The 14,613-nt window shown below is 43.8% G+C and overlaps 1 protein-coding gene across 2 annotated transcripts in view; it reads left to right on the top strand.

Moving 5' to 3' along the window:
• rps6ka1 (ribosomal protein S6 kinase a, polypeptide 1) overlaps positions 1–14,613 on the top strand; it is a 491,911-nt gene that overhangs the window by 154,380 nt on the left and 322,918 nt on the right. The window contains exon 3 of one of the 2 annotated variants that reach the window (XM_072501006.1): positions 13,509–13,562. The exons of the other annotated variant lie outside the window; for it this stretch is intronic. Coding sequence (XP_072357107.1) covers positions 13,509–13,562 — 54 coding nt within the window. The remainder of the gene's footprint in view (positions 1–13,508; positions 13,563–14,613) is intronic. 2 annotated transcript variants of the gene reach the window in all.

Consider the following 14,613-nt stretch of genomic DNA (forward strand, 5'->3'; position numbering starts at 1 on the left):
ATTGTGGATCAGCTCAGGCCACAGGTTTGAGCTCCACCATTTCAGACAGTTCCTTCACTCGCTGGGTCAAAATCCTGGAACACCCTTCGTAATAGTACTGTAAGTGTATTCTATACCACATGCCTTGCAGTGATTCAAGAAGGTTGCTCAAAACCATCTTCTTTAAATAGGAGCAATTAGGGATGGGCAATAAATTCTGGCTTAACCCGAGACGCCCACAACAAGTGAATATGATACATAAAAATACTGCTGCTCTGCCACATTTGCTGCTGATAAGGCTCAGCAGCAAAATAATGCAATTAACTCAGGAGAGAATCAGCCTCTGACTTGAGGAGCAGTAGCTTGCAGAATCAGTCACTTCGAAAAGCCCATAAGACGTAGGAACAGAAGTAGGCCATTCAGCCCACCGAGTCTGCTCCACCATTCAGTGAGACTATGACTGATCTAATAATCCTTAACTCCACTTTCCTGCTTTACATTCATAATCCTTAATTCCCTTGCTGATTAAAAACCTGCCAATCTCAGCCTTGACCATATTTAAAGAACCAGCCTCTGCAGCCCTCTGCGGTAAAGAGTTCCACAGATTTACTACCCTCTGAGAGAAGAAATTCCTCTTCATTTCTGTCTTAAATGGGTGACCCTTTACTCTGAAATTGTGCCCTCTGGTCCTAAACTCTCCCACAAGCGGAAACAACCTCTCAGCAGCTACCCTGTCAAGCCTCCTGAGAATCTTATATGCATCAATAAGGTCACCTCTCATTCTTAAACTCCAATGAGTACAGGCCCAACCTACTCAACCCCCCCCTCATAAGAAAATCCCACCATACCCGGGATCAATGTCGTGAACCATCTTTGGACTGCCTCCAATACCAGTATATCTTTCCTTAGATAAGGGAGCCAAAACTGTTCAGTGTTCCAGGTGTGGTCTAACTTGTATAATTAGAACACTAAGTATAATTAGTGTTACAGTGTGGAACTCTTTAAGCAAAACTTCCCTATTTTTATATTCCATTCCCTTTGAAATAAAGACCAACATTTTATTTGCCTTCCCTGATACCTGCTGAACATCCATGTGAGCTTTTTGAGATTTATGCGAGAAGATCCCCAAATTCCATGTGTTACAGCTTTCTGCAGTCTTTCTTCATTTACATAATATTCAGCTCCTTTATTCTTCCTACCAAAGTATATAACTTCACATTTTCCGACATTATATATAATCTGCCACATTTTTATCCACTCATTTAACCAGTCTATCTATATCCCTCTGTAGACTCTGTCATGCTCACCACTTGCTTTCCCACCTATTTTTTTTTGTATTCTGCAAGCTTGCCAATAGTACAGTCACTTCCCCTAACCAAGTCATTAATATATATTGTAAATAATTGTGCCCTCAGCACTGATCTCTGTGGCATTCCACTAGTTACAGGCTGGCATCCTGAAATTGCACCTCTGATTCCAAACCTGTCTTCCATCAGTTAGCCAATCCTCTATCCATGCTAATATACGACCCCAACAGTATAGACTCTTACCTTAAGTAGCCTTTTGTGTGACACCTTATCAAACACTTTTTCGAAACTCTAATACATTACATCCCCTTTATCTATCCTGCACATTACCACCACAAAGAAATCTTATACATTTTTCAGTCATGATTTCCCCTTCATGAAGCATCATGAGTGGGCTTTTGGGGCAACGGTAAAGCATCTGACTCCTGATCAGAAGGTTGCGGGTTCAAATTATGTCACGCTCATGGAAGTTTTGGGGTGGGTTCAATTCCGGCTACGGGTGACTGTGGAGTTTGCACTTTCTCCCTGTGTCTGCATGGGTTTCCTCCGGGTGCTCTGGTTTCCTCCCACAGTCCAAATATGTGCAGGTTAGGTGGATTGGCTATGGTAAATTGCCCCTTAGTGTCCTAAAGGTTAGGTGGGGTTACTAGTTTACAGGGATAGTGTGGAGGCGTGGACTTAAGCAGGGTGCTCTTTCGAAGGGCCGGTGCAGACTTGATGGGCTGGATGGCCTCGTGCACTGTAAATTTTATGATTCTATGAAGAAAACCTCACAAAACATAAAACTCATTAAAACATAGTGCTCCAGGAGGGAGCTATATATTTTCACAACAGTTAGAACAAAAATCCAACATGAAACGAAGCCCCAGACCTAAGTCCAACTTGTAAAATATTCAACGGAAAAATGCAAATATGAACAATTAACCCCACCATTTCCACATAGCGACATGCCCATCCCCAATATCCAAAAATGTTATGGTTCAATGAAGAAAACCTCACAAAACATAAAACCCCTTAAAACATAGTACTCCAAAAAAATTCCAAAAACCTCAATTACCCCACGCCCAGTCTATGCTTCTTTACAAAGGAATCCGCTTCTCCGGTGCATCAAAAAAAAGTATTTCCCTCAAAAGTCACTCTTAGCTGCGCCAGGTACAGCACCCCAAACCGGACTCTGCTTTTGTAAAGGGCGGCCTTGGATTTGAACGCAGCCCGTTTCTTCGCCGCTCCACTCCCACATCCTGGTAAAACTTGATGGCGTGGCATTCCCATTTGTAGTTGTGATGTTCCCTCTCCCATCTTAGGACCCCCTAGTGGAGTCCCAGATGCCGCCTCTGCCATTTTTCCACCGACCAGCCCCAAGAGGCTTCTGACTCTGTTGACGAATGTCTACTTTCAGCCTTCCATGAGTTTACTGGGCAATTCACCAATGTAAGTTCCTTATCCTATTAAATATGTGAGTTTTTAAACTAAAATGCCCTCTAAAACTTTGCGAAAAGGACTAAAAGTGAGTACCCTAGCAAGAGCTACCGCGTCCACGTCTTCCCCCTACAACATGCCACTGTAAGTCCCGGCTCTCATTATTTGGTTATCTTTTGTCGTTTTTTAAACTTTCCTAATTGCACGGTAATCTGATCACTGTGGTCCAATAAAGTTGCCTCCATGCTCTTAATCGTGATTCAGTGGACTCAGCGATTGATCTTTTTAAATCCTCCAGCACGATTTCTCTGTGTTTCTTGAACTCATTCTTCAAAATACCAGTGAGAGCCATGGCCTTTAGTGGAGTGGATGCAAAGAAAGAAGCCGTCTCTGCCATTGTACCTCCCAATGAGCCCTGAGAGGCTTCAGACTACGTCGAAGAGTTTCTGCTCAAAACTTTCTTAGCTTTATTTTTCTTGGGCATCTCAGCAAAGAGAGAACTGTACCCGATAACTTCATGAGTTTGCAAGGAATAAACGACTTGTGGCTCAAGGAAAAGGACAAAAAGAACATTTCTTCAGATGGAGCCACCTCATGCATGTCTTCCCCTTACACTGGAAGTCGCAGCTCTTTTTAAATGTTTGTACACTCTGTCCTTTCCTGTCACTCTCTGGGTGTCATTACTCAAATAGCTGCTTTACAATGCTGCCATTTGCTTTAGAGCCCCAGAGCTTGACCGCATGGAAAGAGGCCCTTCGGCCCATTGTGTCTGTGCTGGCAATCAAACACCTATCTATTCTAATCCCATTTTCAAGCATTTGGTCCGTAACCTTGTACGCGGTGGCGTTTCAAGCGCTCATCTAACTGCTTCTTAAATGTTTGCCTCTACCACTCTTTCAGGCAGTGATTTCCAGATTCCCATCACTCTCTGGGTGAAAACGTTTTCCTCAAATCTCCCTCTTAAATCTCCTTACCATAAATCTATGCCCCCCCCCCCTTGTTATCGACCCCTCTACTAAGGGTAAAAATGTCTTCCTATCTACCCTGTCTTTATCCCTCATAATTTTGTACACCATTTCTGCTTTAAGGAAAACGACCACAGCCTATCCAGCATCTCTTCATAGCTAAAATGCTCCAGCCCAGGCAACATCCTGGTGAATCTCCTCTGCACCCTTTCTAGTGCAATGACATCCTTCCTAAAGTGAGGCACCCAGAACTGTACATAGTACTCCAGCTGTGGTCTGACGAGCATTTTATACAGCTCCATCATAACCTCCCTGCTGCTTTATTCGATGCCCCGGCTGTTAAAGACAAGTATCCCATGTGCCTTTTTGACCACTTTATCTAAGCCCTCTCTAATTCCCTAGTTATGTGGTTTGCAAGACTACTGGTTCCCAGCATGGTTCTGAGTTCGGCTGTCCCAATGGTACAACTCCCACTTTCCCCAGTATTGATGACTGTGCCCCATGAACCAAAATTCACTTCTCCCACACCAGGCTTTTGAGCCACATATTCATCTCTCGAATTTTATATACCCCATGCCAATTTGCACAGGAGTTGGATAATAATCCAGAGATTATAACCTTGGAGATTCTGTTGTTTAATTTGGTACCGAGCTCATAGGTAGAACGAGGAAAGAGGTTCTGCGTTGGTTCCTACATGGACCATGACAACAGGATCCTCCCCCCTCCTACTGCAAGTTCTTCTCCAGCTCATAAGACCATAAGACAGAGGGGCAGAATTAGGCCAATCGGCCGATCGGGTCTGCTCCGCCATTCAATCATGGCTGATATTTTTCTCATCCCCGTTCTCCTGCCTTCTCCTCATAACCCCTGATCCCCTTATTGATCAAAAATCTATCTATCTCTGTCTTAAAGACACTCAATGATTTGGCCTCCACAGCCTTTTGCGGCAAAGAGTTCCACAAATTCGCCACCCTCTGGCTCAAGAAATTCCTCTTCAACTCTATTTTAAAGGATTGTCCCTTTAGTCTGAGATTGTTTCCTCTGCTTCTAGCTTTTCCTGCAAGTGGAAACATCCCCTCCAGATCCACTCTATACAGGCCTTACAGTATCCTGTAAGTTTCAATAAGATCTCCTCTCACCCTTCTAAACTCCAACGAGTACAGACCCAGAGTCCTCAACTTTTCCTCATACGACAAGCTCTTCATTCCAGGGATCATTCTTGTGAACCTCCTCTGGACCCTTTGCAAGGCCAGCACATCCTTTCTTTGATACGGGACCCAAAACTGCTCACAATACTCCAAATGGGGTCTTACAAGAGCCTTATATAGCCTCAGAAGTACATCTCTTTTAGAACCCTGGAGTGTAGTCCATCCGGTCCAGGTGATTTATCCACCTTCAGACCTTTCAGTTTCCCAAGAACCTTCTCCTTAGTAATTGTCACTGCACTAACCTCTGCCCCCTGGTTCTCTTGGAGCTCTGGCATCCCACTGGTGTCTTCTACCATGAAGACTGATACAAAGTAACTATTCAGTTCGTCTGCCATTTCTTTGTTTTCTATTATCACTTCTCCAGCCACATTTACCAGTGGTCCAATGTCTATTTTTGCCTCTCTCGTACCTTTTATATATTGAAAAAAACTCTTCCTATCTTCCTTTATATTACTAGCTAGCTTGCACTCATAATTCATCTTCTCCCCTTTATTGCTTTTTTTAGTTGTCCTCTGCTTGTTTTTAAAGACTTCCCAATCCTCTGGCTTCCCACTAATCCTCGTGACTTTGTATGCTTTTTCTTTAGCTTTTATGCTGTCCTTGATTTCCCTCATCAGCCATGGATGCCTTGTCCTTCCCTTAGCATGTTTCCTCCTCCTTGGGATGAATTTCTGTTGTACCTCCCGAATAACCCCAAAAAAACTCTGCCAGGTTTTCCACTTGCAGAGTGGCTGCAGGGGATCAGGGCTGGGATCTAAATATCCAAGGATATGTGTCCTATCGAAAGGATAGGCAGATGGGCAAAGGGGGCGGCACTTTCCTGACTTATGCCTTGTAGATGGTGGACAGGCTTTCAGGAATAGGGGCGTGAGTTACTTGCCACTGAATTCCTAGCCTCTGACCTCATAGAGGCAGCGTATTTATATGGCTGGTCAATTTTAGTTTCTGGTCAATGGTAACCCATAAGATTTTGATAGTGGGGGATTTAGCAATAGTAATGCCATTCAATGTCAAGGGGATATGGCTGGAGATGGTCATTGCTTGACAATTGTGTAGCACAAATGTTACTTGTCACGTACAAGCATGAAAGTTGTCCAGATTTTGCTGTATATGGGCAAGGACTGCTTCAGTATCTGAGGAATTGTGAATGTTGCTGAATATTGTAATCATCAGCAAACATCCAAACTCTGATCTTATGATGAAAGGAAGTTCATTGATGAAGCAACTGAAGATGGTTATGTCCTGGGGAATTCCTGCAGTAAACCCTGGACTGAGATGATTGACCTCCAAGGGTTGTGAATCTGCGGAATTCGATACCCGTATCACTCCATACTCCCAGAACGCCTTGACCCACTGCAATTCGCAATTCGCATACCGCCACAACCGGTCCATTTCCCTGGCCCTACACTCATCGCTAGATCATCTCGACAGCAAGGACTCCTACATCAGACTCCTATTCATTGAATACAGCTCTGCCTTCCAACACCATAATCCCAGCCAAGCTCATATCAAAATTCTAGAACCTGAAACTTGGCTCCTCCCTCTGCAACTGATTCCGTGACATTCTGACCCACAGACCACAAACAGTAAGGTTAACAACACCTCATAGAATCTACAATGCAGAAGGAGGCCATTTGGCCCATCGAGTCTGCACCGGCCCTTGGAAAGAGCACCCTGCTTAAGCCCTCATCTCCACCCTATCCCTGTAACCCTGTCACCCCACCTGACCTTTTGGAGACTAAGGGACAATTCAGCATAGCCAATTCACCTAACCTGCACATCTTTGGGCTGTGGGAGGAAACTGGAGCACCCAGAGGAAACCCACACAGACACGGGGAGAAAGTGCAAGCTCATATCAAAGCTCCAAAACCTAGGACTTGGCTCCTCACTCTGCAACTGGATCCTCGACTTTCTGACCCACAGACCACAATCAGTAAGAATAAACAACAACACCACCTCCACAATAGTCCTCAATACCGGTGCCCTGCAAGGCTGTGTACTTAGCCCCCTACTATGCTCCCTGTCCATACACGACTGCGTGGCAAAATTTGGTTCCAACTCCATCTACAAGTTTGCTGACGATATGAGCATAGTGGGCCGGATCTCGAATAACGACGAGTCAGAATACAGGAGGGAGATAGAGAACCTAGTGGAGTGGTGCAGCAACAACAATCTCTCCCTCAATGCCAGCAAAACTAAAGAGCTGGTTGTCGTGTTAGGTACACTGGTCTAACACTGGCTGCAACTGGATGCAGCTTAGATCAGAAAGATACTCCAGACCTTGAAGTTAGTTCAATCAGGTTTATTGAACTAATAGCACAGTTAGCACAGTTATCTGTGAGTTCGACTCTCTGCTAACTTAAGTGTGGTTACTCTGTCTGACTGAACCAGACTAGCTCTTAGCCACGTGGTGGAGGTGTGAGATTGTAACAACACCCTTGACTGACTCTCTAGATGTTCATCAGTGGAAAGAGACGGTGTGTGAGTGCCTCGTGTCTTTTAGATGGTGTGTGAGTGCCTCGTGTCTTTTATAGTCAGATCCCACCCCTGAGTGTCCTGCCTGCTTATTGGTCATGTCCTGTTCTCTGTGTCCATTAGCTGCCTATCTGTATATCATTGTGTGTGTCTGCATATCATGACACTGGTCATTGACTTCAGGAAGCAATGTACTGTACACACCCCTGTCAGCATCAACAGGGCCGAGGTGGAGAAATGAAATGAAAATTGTTAGCAGTTTCAAATTCCTAGGGGTACACATCACCAAAAATCTGTCCTGGTCCACCCACGTCGACGCTACCACCAAGAAAGCATAACAGCGCCTATACTTCCTCAGGAAACTAAGGAAATTTGGCATGTCCACATTAACTCTTACCAACTTTTATAGATGCACCATAGAAAGCATCCTATCTGGCTGCATCACAGCCTGGTATGGCAACTGTCGTGTCCCTCTATATCCATCCTAGCCATGTGTTTGTCAAGATACCTTTTGAATGTCATTAATGTATCTGCTTCCACAACCTCCCCTGGCAATGCGTTCCAGGCACTCACCACCCTCTGCATAAAGAACCTGCCTTGCACATCTCCTCTAAACTTTACCCCACAGACCTTAAACCTATGCCCCCTGGTGTCTGACCCCTCCACCCTGGGAATGAGTGCCTGCCCATCCTGTCTATTCATGCCCCATAATCTTGTAGACCTCTATCAGGTCACCCCTCAACCTCCGTCTTTCTAACGAAAACAGTCCGAGTCTATTCAGCCTCTCCACATAGTTAATACCCTCTAGACCAGGCAACATCCTGGTAAACCAGAATTGTGTGCAATATTCCAAGAGCGGCCGTAGCAAGGTTCTATACAGCTGTAGCATGACTTGCCAGTTTTTATACTCACTGCCCCGTCCAATGAAGGCAAGCATTCTGTATGCTTTCTTGACTACCTTGTCCACTTGTGTTGCCACCTTCAAAGATCTGTGGACCTGCATGCCCAAATCTCTCTGACTTTCTTTACTCCTTAGAGTTTTGCCATTTACGGTATATTTCCCCTCTGTTAGACCTACCAAAATGCATTACCTCACATTTGGCCAGATTAAACCAATTTGCCATTTCTCTGCCCAAGTCTCCAACCTATCTATGTCCTGCTGTGTCTTCTGACAGTCCTCAACACTATCTCTCACTCCACCAACTTTGGGTGTCATCCGCGAACTTACGAATCAAACCGGCTACATTTTCCTCCAAATCGTTTATGTACACCACAAACAACAAGCGGCCCAAGCACTGATCCCTGTGGAACACCACTAGTCACAACCTTCCATTCAGAAAAACACCCTTCTCCTGCTACCCTTTGCCTTCTGTGACCGAGCCAGTTCTGTATCCATCTTACCACCTCATCTCTGATCCCGTGTGACTTCATCTTTTGTACCAATCTGCCATGAGGCACCTTGTCAAAAGCTTTACTGAAGTCCACATAAACAACATCCACCGCCCCCCCCATATCAATCATCTTTGTTACCTCCTCAAAAAACTCGATCAAGTTAGTGAGGCACGACCTCCCCTTCACAAAACCATAATGTCAATCACTTATGAGTCCATTTGTTTCCAAATGGGTATAAATCCTATCCCCGAGTATTCTCTCCAATAATTTACCTACCACTGACTTGAGGCTCACCGGCCTATAGTTTCCAGGGTTATCCCTGCTACCTTTCTTAAACAGCGGTACCACATTAGCTATTCTCCAGTCCTCTGGGATCTCACCTATAGTCAATGAGGATACAAAGATGTCAGTCAAAGCCCCAGCAATTTCCTTTCTTGCTTCCCTCAGTATTCTGGGGTAAATACCATTTGGCCCTGAACACTTGTCCATCTTAATATCTTTTAAAAGACCCAATACCATCTCCTTTTTGATGTTAACATGATCCAGACTGTCCACACACCCTACCCAAAAATCATCTTCCACAAAGTCCTTTTCTTTAGTGAACACTGATGCAAAGTATTCATTTAGTACCTCGCCCATTTCCTCTGGCTCAACACATAGATTCCTCCCACTGTCCTTAAGTGGTCCAACCCTTTCCCTGGCCACCCTCTTGCTTTTTACATATGAATAAAAAGTTTTGGGATTCACCTTAATCCTACTTGCCAAGGACTTTTCATGACCCCTCCTAGCCTTCCTAATTTCCCGCTTCAGTACCTTCCTACTTTCTTTATACTCCTCAAGGGTTTCGACTGTTCCCACCATTCTACACCGTACAAAGGTCTCCTTTTTCTTTTTGACGAGGTTCACAATATCCCTCGTTATCCAAGGCTCCCTAAACTTCCCATACTTATCCTTCATTCTCAGGAATGTGACTTTCCTGAATCCTCATCAACTGTCGCTTGAAAGACTGCCACATGTCTGATGTTGATTTACTATCCAACAGCTGCACCCAATCCAAATTCTTCAATTCCTGTCGAATGTTATCATAATTGTGGTCACTACTCCTAAAATGTTCCCCTACTGAAACCTCAACCCCCTGTCCAGGCTCATTCTCCAATACCAGATCCAGTACTGCCCCTTACCTAGTTGGACTATCTACATATTGCAGCAAGAAGGCTTCCTGGATACACCTTACAAACTCTGCCCCATCCAAACCCCTAGCACTAAGTGAGTCCCAGTCAATATAGGGAAAATTAAAATCCCCTACCACAACAACCCTGTTACTTTTGCACCTGTCCAAAATCTCTCTACCTATCTGCTCCTCTATCTCTCACTGGCAGTTGGGGGGCCTGTAATAAACACCCAACATTGTGATTGCCCCCTTCCTGTTTCTGAACTCTACCCAGATTGCCTCATTGTCTCATTGTATGAGCCCTCCAAGGTGTCCTCCTGCAGTACGGCTATAATATTCTCCTTAACCAGTAATGCTACACCACCACCCCTTTACATCACCCTCGATCTCTCCTGAAGCATCTATATCCTCCAACTTCCAGCTGCCAATCCTGCCCTTCCTCAATAGGGGTCCTCAATAACAATAAAAGCCACAACATCGTAATTCCAAGTACTAATAAGTGCTCTAAGTTCATCTGCCTTACCCGCTATACTTCTGGCGTTGAAACAAATACACATCAAATCTGCGTTTGAGCAGACAGGTAGATGTTGTTCTCTTATTTTTGTTCTCTATTTTAATATACAAGATAATTGTAATATACATTCATCAGAGGTAAGTGGGGGAGATTAGTTGTGATTATTGATTCGTGCTATAGTTATTACGTTTTAAGAATCCTCACAGGAGTAGTACTTTGTGACTTGGTGATTTGCTGAAAACGGTTATACAGCGTTGATACTTGTATATGTTTTATTTAGCCAGTAGAAGTCAAGACATCTGAATGCAATGATACATTTTAATATACAAGATAATTGTATGGGTCTCTTTATATTCATTTGTTTGCACGATAACATTCTTTTGAAGTTTAGGATCTATGGTGAGCATTTGGCATTGAGAGTGCTGGAACAGGACTATGCAAGTAATAGGTAACGCTGTAAGATCTGATTGGAAATCTTTTCACCTGCTCTACATTAGTCATAGAGTCATATATGTTTGCAGCATGGAAACAGGCCCTTCGGCCCAGCTTGTCCATGCCGCCCAGCTTCTATCACTAAACGAGTCCCACTTGCCTGCATTTGGCCCATATCCCTCTATACCCACCCTGCCCATGTAACTGTCCAGCTGTTTTTTTAAAAAAATTGTACCCGCCTCTACCACTGCCTCTGGCATCCTGTTCCAGATGCTCACCACCCTCTGCGTGAAAATATTTCCCCTCTGGTCTAAAAGTGTCCACGATGTTAGTACTGGATGACTTCAATATTCCCTACTGTGGAGTGAGGGGTCCTCAATAACAGTGAAAATAATGATTGAGGTGGAAAACAGCAATGTTTCAATCTTTTTCTGAGGCCTTATGACATTTATACTGAATTCTGCAAATCCTGGAAGACAGTTTTAAATTTTTCCCAGAAATATACAAATTAAAAATTACTTGCGATTCAAAAAATTCTTTCTTTTTTTTCCAGTGCCTTTTCATCAAAAGAGTGACATATTTTATTGATCAGCAGCAGGACATCGACAATTTCAGGTTTCCTGAAAAGGGCTTAACTAATTGGCTAGAAATGTTTGATTGCTGAAGGATAAAAGACTGTACAGTTTTAGTCAAAATAAGGCATCATTTCAATGAAAGAACTGGCGCTTAGTATCTGAATTAGGTGGTGCGCATTGAGTGACCATTGTGGTTTTTACAAGGAAATTGCACAAGATGCTGACTAAAAATTGAAGGCTAACTTGTGTAATTTTACTGTGACTTCTTTGCGGACATAGCTGGTTGTCACTAGCTGCTACAGTATGCTGAAGACGCTGTTTGGCAGTGAAACCAGGTTGCAAGAGGCAAGTTAGTACTTGATAATTAAGAATTCAATCTTAATCTTATAACTTGAGTCATTCTACCCAGTTTAGGCTGCTGTGATACTTTTATTCTCACTTCCGGGAAGATGAGTCCCATCTGTGACGGGGGTTAGCCACGTACACAGAAGTGCCTTGATAGAATTTTATTTCTCTCTCATGGAGTGGAACTGAGAGAGTTTGGCGATTCTAAGTGGTTAGCCGTAATGATTGACAGCCATTCAGTTAAGGCTCCCCGTCTGGCCCAAATTACTCAAGCCTCTGCTTCATCTTGTGCCCTGAAGGCATTTGGACATGTACAAAATGAAACCATTCTTTGAATTAGTTTTATTCTTCCTTGTTGGTTGAGTTGGTAAAGGTCCTGCCCAGGATAAAATGTAACCACCAGTTTGTGCTGAATTAACTGACCTTAGCTGGGACGCCAATTACCTTTGGCACTCCTGGTCTACGGATGGAAAAGTCAGCTGGGATTCCTGCCACTGATTAGTGACCCCTATGATGTTTATATTGTTGATCATTTTATCAACATTTGTTGTCTATGCTGACACGTAGAAGAATGGCCGCATAGGCAAAGTAACAATAGGGTAGGTGATGCCCAAAGAATTATAATGCACCACGGATTTTTGGCTCCTAGTAAAGAGAACATTGGGAAGAAATCTTTTTTGTAAACTTCATTTTTACTGAATGTGAGCTTCACTGGTTAGGCCAGCATTTGTTGCCCATCCATAATTGCCCTTGAGAAGGTGGTGGTGAGCTGCCTTCTTGAATCACTGCAATCCATGTTGTATAGGTACACCCACTGCTATTAGGGAGAGAATTCCAGGTTTTTGACTCAGCGACAGTGAAGGAATGACAATATACTTCCAAGTCAGGATGGTGAGTGACTTGGAGGGGAACTTCCAGTTGGTGGAGTTCCAATGTATCTGCTGCCCTTATCCTAGATGGGAGTAGTTTTGGGTTTGGGTTAGGGGCTGCCCAAGAAGCCTTGGTGAGTTGGAAAAACATACCGTTACAATCTGCTTTGGTAACGATTGCTTCCATAATTAGTCAAATTAGAACAATGATTTAAAAACCGAGATGAGGAGAATTCTTTTCTCTGAGGGTCATGAATCCCTGGAACGGTCTTCCTCAGAAGGCAGTGGAAGCAGAGTCTTTGAATATTTTTAAGGCTGAGCTCGATAGATTCTTGATTAACAAGGGGGTGAAAGGTTATCAGGAATAAGTAGGATTGTCGGGTTGAAGTTACAATCAGATCAGTCATAATCTCATTGAATGGTGCAGCAGGCTCGAGGGGCTGAGTGGCATACACCTGCTCCAAAATTGTTTGTTTGTATGTTACAGCTTCAATTGTAAATGAATTGAATCATTTGTTATAGTTAGCTGGCCAGAATGAAAATAAATCCAGGTGACTCTTCCAGTGGTTCAATTTAATTTCTTACTCTCTATTTCATGTTGCTACAATATCACATCATGAGCCATGTGACTGAAACCAAATAAAAACTGTGCAGTGTTGCATATTAAGCAAGGTTCTTGTACTATCAGTGAGCAAGGGAGAAGCCTGTAGAGTTAGCAGTGACATAACAGCAAAACTAGGACTGTCTCAGACGAGATAAAGCCTTCATTTTCAGGATCTGAATATTAGGAAGATGTGCATAATTTGGGGGCTATGTGATGATCTAAATTGCATTTTAATTTATGACTCTTAATCTAGGCAAAATCAGAAATCATATGGATAGAAAAGGACTTTGCCTCTTTAAGTTGTAAGGTAAGATGCTGACACTTATCATTCACATATCCTCTTTCTAATCTCACTGTACTGCTTTGTCTTGCTTGGCAAACGGCCCACTAATTAATTCTAAATAGAAAGCTATTGTCTCACCTTATTTCCTCTTGGGCTATGGCCCAACTTGTACTATGGTAATTGTTATGTGTTCATGTTTGTCCCAAGTTGGAACAAGGTCACTTTAAGAGTTTGATCAAGTGTCGTATTGATGATGTCATTGGGACTTTGGACAGACTAACAGTCAGTCTAGTCCAGGCATTTTCAAAGTGGGGGTCATGACCCGCGGGTGGGTTGTGGGCGAGTGTCGTGGGTTTCGCGGAACCATCCATCGCGGCATTCCCGATCGCAGGAATTCACACACAACAGCCGCAGCAGCCGGTTTTTAACAATGCCGGCAGCGAGTGGCTTTAAAAATGACGGCCGCGACCAGCTAAAGAAATGTGGGCGCACTGCACATGCGTGCCCGTTCATCAGTGCGCATGCGCAAAGCCCAGTGAGGAGCACCGCCTCCTCCTGACCCAGGAGAAGATTAAAAAAAAAATAATTCAATGCAACCTTCCTGCCTGAAGCGAGGCAGAGAGCAGGCCACATGCCCCGAACGCTGACGTCAAAAGTCACGTGCTGTGGCCGTGATTGCGATTCCTTCATTTTGTCAGCAGCAAACAAGTATAATTTAAAATGGATTGTTTTGTAAAAAGGAAGAGAGGACCAGAGACACAAACAGGCCCGGATCTCACAACTAAACCTACTGGACAGAGTGGCTCGGGAGAATCCACCGCAGGACAAAGCAGTGCTTGTGTGAGCTGTTCAGGAGGGTCCACAACAGGACAAAGCAGTGCTGGTGTGAGCTCCAGGGCCTCTGGTGAACAGCCCATTAAGAAGAAGCTGAAATCAGACACAGGGCAGTATAAAGATGATTTTTTAAGGTATGGATTTATTAATTGTGCCAATGCAAATCAGGATGCAAGGCCCATGTGTGTTATATGCAGGGAAGTGCTGGGAATTTAAGTTTAAAACCCTCAAAACGTCAAAG

The sequence above is a fragment of the Scyliorhinus torazame genome, chromosome 1, assembly GCF_047496885.1.
Source record: "Scyliorhinus torazame isolate Kashiwa2021f chromosome 1, sScyTor2.1, whole genome shotgun sequence".
Classification (NCBI taxonomy): domain Eukaryota; kingdom Metazoa; phylum Chordata; class Chondrichthyes; order Carcharhiniformes; family Scyliorhinidae; genus Scyliorhinus; species Scyliorhinus torazame.